Source organism: Pristiophorus japonicus, chromosome 4, assembly GCF_044704955.1.
Source record: "Pristiophorus japonicus isolate sPriJap1 chromosome 4, sPriJap1.hap1, whole genome shotgun sequence".
Taxonomy (NCBI): domain Eukaryota; kingdom Metazoa; phylum Chordata; class Chondrichthyes; family Pristiophoridae; genus Pristiophorus; species Pristiophorus japonicus.
The window spans coordinates 219,472,927-219,482,929 of record NC_091980.1 but is presented as its reverse complement, the minus strand read 5'-3'; the positions used below and the strand labels follow the sequence as shown (position 1 = coordinate 219,482,929).

The 10,003-nt window shown below is 41.6% G+C and overlaps 1 protein-coding gene across 2 annotated transcripts in view; it reads right to left on the bottom strand.

Annotated features, from left to right (window-relative positions):
- Nucleotides 1-10,003, bottom strand: part of ppp2r3c (protein phosphatase 2, regulatory subunit B'', gamma) — a 31,978-nt gene that overhangs the window by 1,024 nt on the left and 20,951 nt on the right. For both annotated transcript variants that reach the window (XM_070879120.1, XM_070879121.1), the window contains 8 exons: nt 9,608-9,705; nt 9,434-9,504; nt 9,188-9,320; nt 5,992-6,047; nt 5,817-5,892; nt 5,584-5,720; nt 4,546-4,683; nt 307-366 (listed from right to left, as the gene is read on the bottom strand). In XM_070879120.1, the coding sequence (XP_070735221.1) occupies nt 307-366; nt 4,546-4,683; nt 5,584-5,720; nt 5,817-5,892; nt 5,992-6,047; nt 9,188-9,320; nt 9,434-9,504; nt 9,608-9,705 (769 nt within the window). The remainder of the gene's footprint in view (nt 1-306; nt 367-4,545; nt 4,684-5,583; nt 5,721-5,816; nt 5,893-5,991; nt 6,048-9,187; nt 9,321-9,433; nt 9,505-9,607; nt 9,706-10,003) is intronic.

Here is a 10,003-nt window from a genome sequence, read left to right as displayed (position 1 = left end):
ATGTCGCTGCAAGATTGAGTTGTACAATTTATCTGAAAAGTCCATGGGTTAAAAATAATGGATGTCATGTGATTAAACCAAATTGCTTGCTATTTTTCCAGCCACATTTCAACATTGTAATATGACTGAAATTTTGCAGCTTGGAGTTAAAAAAGTACATTGCAGGAGCATTTGCTGCTATAACCCTTGTAGATTAATACAGATCATAGGCTCTTGTATAACTTGAGGAAACCCAACATTTACTCTCAAAGTAGCTGCATTTCTAATTATTTAGCATCAGTATCCCTTTTCAAAGTTACAAGGTACCTTGACATCCTGAAAAGAAACTGGCTCCTGCCCATGAAGTTTCATTTGCTCTTGGATAGCCTGTATGAATATAAACAAATTGTAGAACTATAATAAGACCATTTGGGTTACAAATAATTCAGTAGAAAGTTTAAGTACTTGCCAGTCTGTTAAAATTATGCTCAGTTTTTAAGTGGGCCAACAAGCATAGTGTCATGTGTTAACAGGACATTCCACCTTTGACAGGATAACAGAAAAGGCAATTCTAATCATAACACACTACAAGCACACTTCTTAGTTGACTGTGAATGTTCCAGATGTTGGAGCTCCAACAACACGAGAAGCTCGACACTATCCAAGACAGTAGCCAGCTTGATTGGCACCCCATCTACCACCTTCAACATTCGCCCCCTCCACCACCAGCGCACCATGGCTGCAGTGTATACCATCTACAAGATGCACTGCAGCAACTCGCAAACCCGCAGCCTCTACCACCTAGAAGGACGAGGGCAGTAGGTGCATGGAAACACCATCACCTGCAAGGTCCCCTCCAAGTTACACACCATCCTGACTTGGAAATATATCACTGTTCCTTCATCATTGCTGGGTCAAAATCCTGGAACTCCCTCCCTAAAAGCACTGTGGGAGTACTTTCACCACAAGGACTGCAGCAGTTCAAGGAGGCGGCTTACCACCACCTTCTCAAAGGCAATTAGGGATGGGCACTAAATGCTGGCCTTGCCAGTGATGCCCACATCCTGGAACGCTTAAAAAAAAGATCGTTTGGGTGAAGATAACATGCAGACAACCATTTTTATTCAAGGGGAGGGAAAGCAAATACTATATTCAACATTAAAATGTTTAGCAGGATGAAGGTAGTTTGGTGATATTGAACTAGTAATTTACTAATAATGCAGGGAACGAGTTCAAATTCTACCACGGCAGCTTGAAAATTATTATATATATTTTTTTAAATCAGGAAATAAAAAGCCATTACAGGTTGTACCTCTCCAGTCCGGGACTCTTTAGTCCGGAAACATCCCTGGTCCGGCATCAGTCCCGGCATAGGTGGTGTCCATTGAAAAAAAAAATTGTGGTTCCACGTGTTAAACATACGTGTGATGAATTTTGGATGACAAATCTCGACAGCCTTGCCCTGGCCAGCTGGAGGTTTTACACATGGGCTGGTGCTGTGGTTTAACACGCGCTCTCGCTGCCGAGACCGCCTTTCCTTGCCAAATTGGCGGCGGATACACATGCTCTGAAGGCTGTAGCTGCAGCGCCGGGCTGAGCCGACATTTGTTGCGTGTGTCTCAGTGCGAGGAGGCTGCCGCTTCCACTAGTCAGGCTCTGCTCACGGCTTACACACTGACTCGCGCCGGGAGTAGGATCGTGGGTCAGAGTCGGCGTCTCTCCTCGACTTTATCCTCCACTTTATCTCCAATCTCTAGTTTTTTTTTGTGTGTATATGTTTTTTTTTAAGGTGTTGGTGTTGATTGAGGTAAGTGGGCCGAGCAAGGGAAGGGAAGGGCAGGGCAGGCGGCTGACTGAGGCGCTGAAGCTGGGCTTGAGGATTTTAAAAAACGGAGTGATTCTGGACGACTAAATGCTGTGCAGGAGGCTCCCGTGCAGCGCATGCACAGAACGCGTCCGGGTCGTTGTCAGCAGCGCTGTCACCAGTTGACCTCCCATGATTTGGAAAACTTTCTGGTCCAGCACCGGTCAGGTCCCAAGGGTGCCGGACTAGAGAGGTCCAACTTTACCAGTAATAGAGATTATGAAGCTGTAAGTGTGCCGTAAAAACCCAACAGCTTCACGAATGTCATTCAGGGAAGGAAACCTGTCATCCTTAGCCTATATATGACTATAGTCCTACACTAAACGTGTTTGAATCAACAGCCCTCTGAAGTGGCCTAGCAAGCCATTCAGTTGTATCAAATCACCAGAAAGATACCAAGAATAAAATCAGACAGACCACTTGACTGCAACCTAGGCATGGAATCAGGACACAACCCTGCAAAGCCCTGTTCACTAACATAGTATCTAACCTGATGTCAAAATTGGAAGAGCTACAGCCCGACATAGCTGCAATTATGTGCTTATGTCTATCAGCCAACATCCTAACCTCCTCCATCACCATCCCAGAAGTGGGCCCACTGTTAGAGTTGGGGAGTTCTCAACATGACTTCAGGTCAAACAAGGGCAAGGAAATGTTTTGCGACTGCACTCCCTCAGTTGATAAATCAGTACTCCTCAATGTTGAACACCACTTGGAGGAAGCACTGAGGGTATAGCAAGGGCACATAACATACTCTGGGAGGGGGACTTCAATGTCCATCACCAAGAGTTGTTCTGTAATACCACCACATGGCCAAGTCCTGAAGGACATAACTGCCAGATTGGGCTTGTGGCAGATGGTGAGAAAACCAAACATAGGAATAACCTACTTGTCCTTGTCCTCACCAATCTGCTTGTCACAGGTGTGTCTGTCCATGACAGCACTGGTAGAAGTGACCACTGCAGAGTCCTTGTGGAGACCAATACCCATCTTCACAAGGAGGACACCCTCCATCGTGTTGTGTGGCATCATGCTAAGTGGAATAGATTAAGAACAGATCTAGCAGCTCAAAACTGAGCATCCATGACGCACTGTGGGTCCATCAGCAGCAGCACAATAGTATACCACCACAATCTGTAACCTCATGGGCCAGGCATATTATTCACTCCTCCATCACTATCGTGCCAGACGACCAACTCTGGTTCAATGAGGAGTGTAGAAGAGGATGCAGAGAGCAGTTACAGGCATATCTGAAAATGTGCCAACCTGGTGAAGCTGCAATGCGGGACTACATGCATGCATGCATAACAGCAAAAGACAATGCTGACTTGAACATATATTGCCTTTCCTTCATTGTCGCTTGGCCAAAATCCTGGAACTCCCAACCTAACAGCATTGTGGGTGTACCTTCACCACATGGATTGCAGCGGTTCAAGAAAGCGGCCCGTCACCACCCCTCAATGGCAACAAGGAATGGGCAATAAATGACGGCCTGCTTGCAACACCCACATCCCAATGAACTGCTTTAAAAAAAAAAAAATCAGTCTTGTTTAACTAATTTAAAACATCCTAAAATACTCCCATCAGTCAGGTTCCCTGGGATATGTAGCATTTTCCAACCCACGGTGAAAACAAAGCAATAATTGTGCCTCTGGTTGGTAAATGAGTACAAAGGCAACAGTGACTCAAATTACTAATATAAGAAGGGAGAAGCTAGGACTTTTTTGGGGGGATAGAGGGCTATTAGAACATGCAATGCTTTACCACAAGTAGTTATTGGGTTAGAGGTTATAAACATCATTTAGAGGGAATTGGATAAATATTTGAAAAGTAACATAAAAAGGATACAGTAAAATGGGATTAGAGTAGATCGCACCAGTTGAACAGTAGTAATAGCACAGACACCATGAATTGAATGGCCTCTATCCATGCTGTAAATTCTTTGACTCTGCTGAGGCAGAGTAAAGGGACCTTCACTTCACACATGTATGTGGTGTCTGAGCTGGGAGTGCTCGATGATGACAACATTGAGTGTTGCATTGCACAAGACTAATACCTCTCATCTGATGAACAGAACAAAGATCTTAAGAGGAGCTGGATTTATAAAGAAAATGCTGCTTTACTGAACCTGAAGTGGGAAAACATTAGAAAAGTTAACACCTGATTTAACAATGTAACTCTTATGCAAACTGTAATCCTTTAACTGGGGAATTCCAACTTCAGTTTAGTATGCAAAGTTTAAAAATAAATCTTCAGATATGGGTGGGCATCGTCGGTAAGGCTGGCATTTATTGCCCATCAGGATCAGGCATTCCAGCCAATTTTTCCTTCACTAGTCTAAATACACAGGTCAATTGTACCACTCTCTCAAAGATGCTATCCTGACTAACATTAGTTAGCTCAACAAAGACAGCTAATTGAACTTGGGATTTTCTTGGTACAGCGGAGGATGTGATCTTCGGAGGTTGGCGCAATCTTTTGGGGCATAGTAGAGGGAGCTTTGTTCTGCATCGGCAGTTGACCAGAGAATTCTCAATATTGACACTGGGTGCTTGAAATGGGTAGAGTTTCAACCCTAGCACTGACATCCCTCACCTTGATGAATAGTTAACTCAATACACAGACAAAAAATGTATTCAATCATTTATAAAAGGTACATCGAACTCAATGAGAGACCTTGTGGTTTTTTTTTAAACACTTACCCTGAAGAAGAAATTGAGGGAAAAAACATTAAGATAGCCCTTATTTTCCATATCCAGTAATTTAAAGATATACTGGAGAGCAGCAGGTTCCTTTCGGTTCTCCAAAGCAAGAACAAAGTCCAGATACGTCTTGTAATCCTTAAGAAAAGATGGCAGAAGGATGAACTTCAAAAGTACAGGTGTTTTTATTTCAAAAGAGCATCCAAAAATGTTCTTGATCTTCTAGACTGCTAACATGATGAAGACCAATTTCTGAACTTCTAATTCACAAAAATACTATTTTACTTATGTAGATATTAAATATGGTACCCTGTATTAACATGGTGAGCAAAATCAGTCATTTTGTTGTGCACACACACACACACACAGCATTTGTATTCCTTCCTTTATATTTTTCGAATTGATATATTTTTTCCTCATTTTCCATTTTATTTTTCTGTAGCACCAGCAGGAAAGCTTGAAGCTTTAGTCTCGGCTTATTTCTTAGTTAAAAAGAAATATTAACCATCCTCTTGCTTGAAACAAATCTCTTTCCTCTAATCCAGCATAAAATAGGCAAAGATGAACCAGTAATCACACAATATAACTTGTATAACACCAAAGTACTAACAATGCAGGCTTTTAACAACCATTTACATCCTGCTCTATTGGGCAACAAAATCACTTGATCATAATCACTTATCTTCGACTAATGCAGTCAGACAAAATTACTGGGCTTAAAACAGTAAGAGAGTTTAAGTAAGATTTTTTAAGATTATGATTAAAGAGCAATGGTGGGCGTTGTGTATATGAATCTACCAAACGGAGGCTAGGCTAAGTTTTAAAAAACTGCACTGGAAGTCTAATCCTTAATCTGGTGTGCTCAAAATCACGAACATTCTATGTAGCAGGGGGAAATCATTCAGAAATCATTTACTACAATTAAAAATGGATGGAACCAGAAAATTCAGCTTTGATGAGAGGGGGAAAACTAAAATCAATGAAGTTTTCTCAACTTTATAAGAGATTGTAGCAGATGAATTATTTGTAGGCGGTTACCATTTCTCCATCATATGTCAGGCATTCCTGAAAGACCCTATCCAAAAACACGCCTGTAAGGGTTCCAGTACCATAACGTGATAGTTCTTCTTTGCTGAGCATTCCATTGTGATCTTTATCTAGATTTAAATACTGACCTAAGAGATAAACAAAATAATCACAACAATAGAAAACCATGTGCAATAACATATGCACCCCAAGCTGTAGAGGTTGTGCATGCATCCAACACATACCATATACTCTCAGTGCAGAAGGAGCAGAAAACCAGTTTGACTCTTGACTTTCTTTAGACAGTTCCTCATCTCTGAGCTACAAATATAAACACACAGACAAAAATAGTTACAGCCACATTTAATTGATATCAATATGCCACATTTAAAATTAAAACTTTCTCAGATGGCCAATTACCTCTAACAAATCATCCAAGAAGCTGCAGGCCAAAATATCTTGGATTTTTATCTTGCCTAGAAGAGTATTAAAAATGAGAAAAATGGTTATTTTGAACAATTGTGTCAGCACATCCTGTACTGTAAAGGTGAAGGGCATGAATTAACAGTCATCTCATCTCTGCACCTTGAGTTTAGATTGATCCTCTCCTCCGATGGCTCAGATAATCCTATTTGAAATAAGTTGGGTAGTCTCAACCCAGTTTCCAGTGGGTGTGGAACCACTGCCCATAATTCAACATAAATTGGCAATATCAAAAAGGATGACTGGTGAAGGAAGTAGAAATTCATCCTCGTGCGGTAGGATTGCTCTTTTAAAAGAGGTTGGGCTGCATTATTGGGAACCTTAAGAGTACTCAATCTTGGCACTATGTGCCAAAAGTGTTCCAGTCCTACAGTTAAAAAATATTTATTAAAAAAAACTGTAAGAATAGCTTTATATTCTGAATATTGCTACAAAACTGTTATGGAAAATATTGGCCCGGATTTTGCGGGGCTAATGACGGCAGCATACACCATCGTAAGCTCTCAGAATGGCCCCGCACCGCAAGTTCCAGGTTTCTGCACGCGCATGCGGAAACCCGGAACTTGCAATCTGTCACGTTTCTCCTTGAAAGGAAATGGAATCCCCATGAGCTTATGAGGAATCCCCTTTCTAATTGGTCGGCCTGACCCACGTGATCCCAGAGACGCTTCCGAACCACCTACATCCCTGGGATCCGTGGGCGTATGCCTGGAGGCCCAGAACCCGAAGCTCGGATCCACCAGGTAATTTCGTATTTATTTTTTTCCGGGTTGGAGGCGTACTCCGGAGGTATGCCTCTGACCGCAAATTTCAGCCCATTACCTTAACGGAAGAGCCATTACTACAGAGTAATTATTTCTGCAAGTACCTAGCAGGATGGAGACTAAATTTTAAGATTTGTTTATTTCTCTTAAAAATAAATAATTTGTCCATTATCCATAAATGAGGTCACTTAAAAATTGCTTAAAAATAAATAGCTGATACACTACTTTTAAATTTAGTTTTTTTTCTTAATTTACATGAAGCCCCATTTCCCAATATTAAACAATAATCTCATGAATTACACAAATTAGTTATTTTCAAAACAAATTACACATTTGGGTAATCAACACACTTTTCAAAACTTCAGGTAACAACTCATTTATGCACAAAACATACTGGATAGAACTTAACAGAATGTTACATTAAGTGGTCCAGCAGGATAGTTCTGAACTTCTAACCAAAAGCTTCTGCACTTGAATTCCAGTTCTAACCATGATGTGAACCCATTTGCTCTTAACAGATAGGCTTCACCATGACTTGACTAACCTGATTGAATTTTTTGAGGAGGTAACCAAGAGGGTCGATGAGGGTAGTGCGTACAGTGTAGTATATATGGACTTTAGCAAGGCTTTTGATAAGGTCCCACATGGTAGACTGGTCATGAAGGATACAGGGCAAAGTGGCAAGTTGGATCCAAAATTGCTTGGAGGTAGGAAGCAAAGGGTAATGATTGATGGATGTTTTTGTGACTGGAAGGATGTTTCCAGTGGGGTTCTGCAGGACTTAGTACTGGGTTCCTTGCTTTTTGCGGTATATATCAACGATTTAGATTTGAATATAGGGAGTATGATTAAGAAATTTGCAGAAGACACTAAAATTGGCGGTGTGGTTGATAATGAAGAGGAAAGTCATGGGCTGCAGGAGGTTATCAATCTACTGGTCAGGTGGACAGAGCAGTGGCAAATGGAATTTAATTGAGAGAATTGTGAGGTGATGCACTTTGGGAGGGCTAATAAGGAAAGGGTATACACATTAAGCAGTAGGCCACTTAATAGTGTAGATGAACAAAGGGACCTTGGAGTGCCTGTCCACAGATCCTGGAAAGCAGCATGCCAGGTGCCTAAGGTGGTTAAGAAGGCATACTTGCCTTTATTGGCCGAGGCATAGAAGATAAGAGCAGGGAGGTTATGCTTAAATTGTATAATACTTTGGTTAGGCCACAGCTGGAGTACTGCGTGCAGTTCTGGTCGCCGTATTTATAGAAAGGACGTGAATGCACTAGAGAGGATGCAGAGGAGATTTATTACGATGCTGCCTGGAATGGAGAATCTTAGTTATGAGGACAGATTGGATAGGCTGGGTTTGTTCTCATTGGAACAGAGGAGGTTGAGAGGAGACCTCATTGAGGTATACAAAATATTGAGGGGCCTGGACATAATGGATAGTAAGGGTCTATTTCTATTGGTAGGGGGGGTCTATTACGAGGGACATAGTTTTAAGGTGGTTGGTGGAAGGTTTAGAGGGGATTTGAAGCGGGGCGGGGGGGTGGGCTTTTTTACGCAGAGAGTTGTGGGGATCTGGAACTCGCTGCCTGGAAAAGTGGTGGATGCAAAAACCCTCACCACTTTTAAGAGATGGTTGGATGGGCACTTAAAGTGCAGTAACCTGCAGGGTTACGGATCTAGAGCTGGTAATTGGGATTAGACTGGATGACCTTTTGTTAGACGGCGGAGACATAATGGCAAGTACTGCAGGTAATAGAATATGGCCAGGGTGATCTCCTGGACTAGTTTCGATCGCCTGGATGGGTTGGAGAGGAATTTTCCCAGATTATTTTCTCCCTCATTGGCCTGGGTTTTTAATCTGGTTTTTGTCTCTCCCAGGAGATCACATGGCTCCGGTTGGAGTGGAGTTTGGAATGTTTCAGTATAAGGGGTGTCGCAGTTGTGTGAGGCAGACTGGTTGGACTGGGTGCTCTTTGCCATTCCGACATTGTTCATAGGTTTATATGTAACCTTTAGGGCTGCTGACCAAGGGGCGTGCGGCTCTTTGTCGGCCGGCGCGGACACGATGGGCCGAAATGGCCTCCTTCTGCGCTGTAAATTTCTATGTTTCTATATTGTGCCTGATTTCACTGGATAGTGCATTGCTGTAACAGCACAGAGCCACACATCTCAGCACTAGGAGGAAGAACACTAACAAAACACATCTTTTCCTCAGCTAATCATGGAGTGGCACTAACGGTGGCCACAGAGTGGGCTGCTGACTAAAGCGAAGGAAGCTGCAAAGGACTGCCTAAAAGAACAAAATGTTTTGATAGGAAAAGGGTGTTAAATGCTACTGATAATTTTGTGAGGAAATATCAACTTGCCTGTTCTGAGTGGGTCAAGGAAGAAGAAAAATTTTCTAACAGCAGTGCACACATAGAATGAATAGAAGGACTTTTCTAAGCCATCAAGCTGTGGTAAAGTGGGAATCAACTCCAAAATGTAATTCTCCAAATCCTGTTGGTGTAATTTGGTGTGGCATTAACATACCATAAAATGCAGCACACAGCGTTAAATGAGATTGAAGTAAAAAAAAACTGCCAGATCTGAACATTGGGTTGGATACTCACAGATTCACGAAGATAACCTTGACCTGCGACATCATACAAACTGAGACCTATCCTTGTCTGATGTAGCCAAACTAAAATGTAAATAGATTTAGTATGCATGTGTTATAAATAAACTAAGGTTTTGTAAAAAAAATACAAATGTATCTAATAATTTGCATTAAAAGATTCTATTACCCTTCCGCATGACATAGTTGAAGAACTGCATTATGGAGATCCTTCCATATGGGTCATTGTGCAAGAGTTTCGCAAAGATCTTAGCTGCAAAGAACTGCCTTTTGGAACATTAAAATGCAATTAGCTATAGTAGAAAGATCATTTAAAAATGTTCATTAAAATAGTATTAAAAAGGAACACCACAGAATCAACATTTAAAGTATTGTTTTTAGCAAAATACACGATTGCCAAAAAAAACAAGGAATAGACTTGTGTTTCTACCTTCCCTTGCTTACTGCTATAACCTGCGCAGAGATTGTTATTTTTAGCCTGACATCACAGCGTTGGTAGTCAGTTTTGGGACATACATGAGCAATCCCATTCAGCATAAATATGTTCATTACAATGGCAAATGAA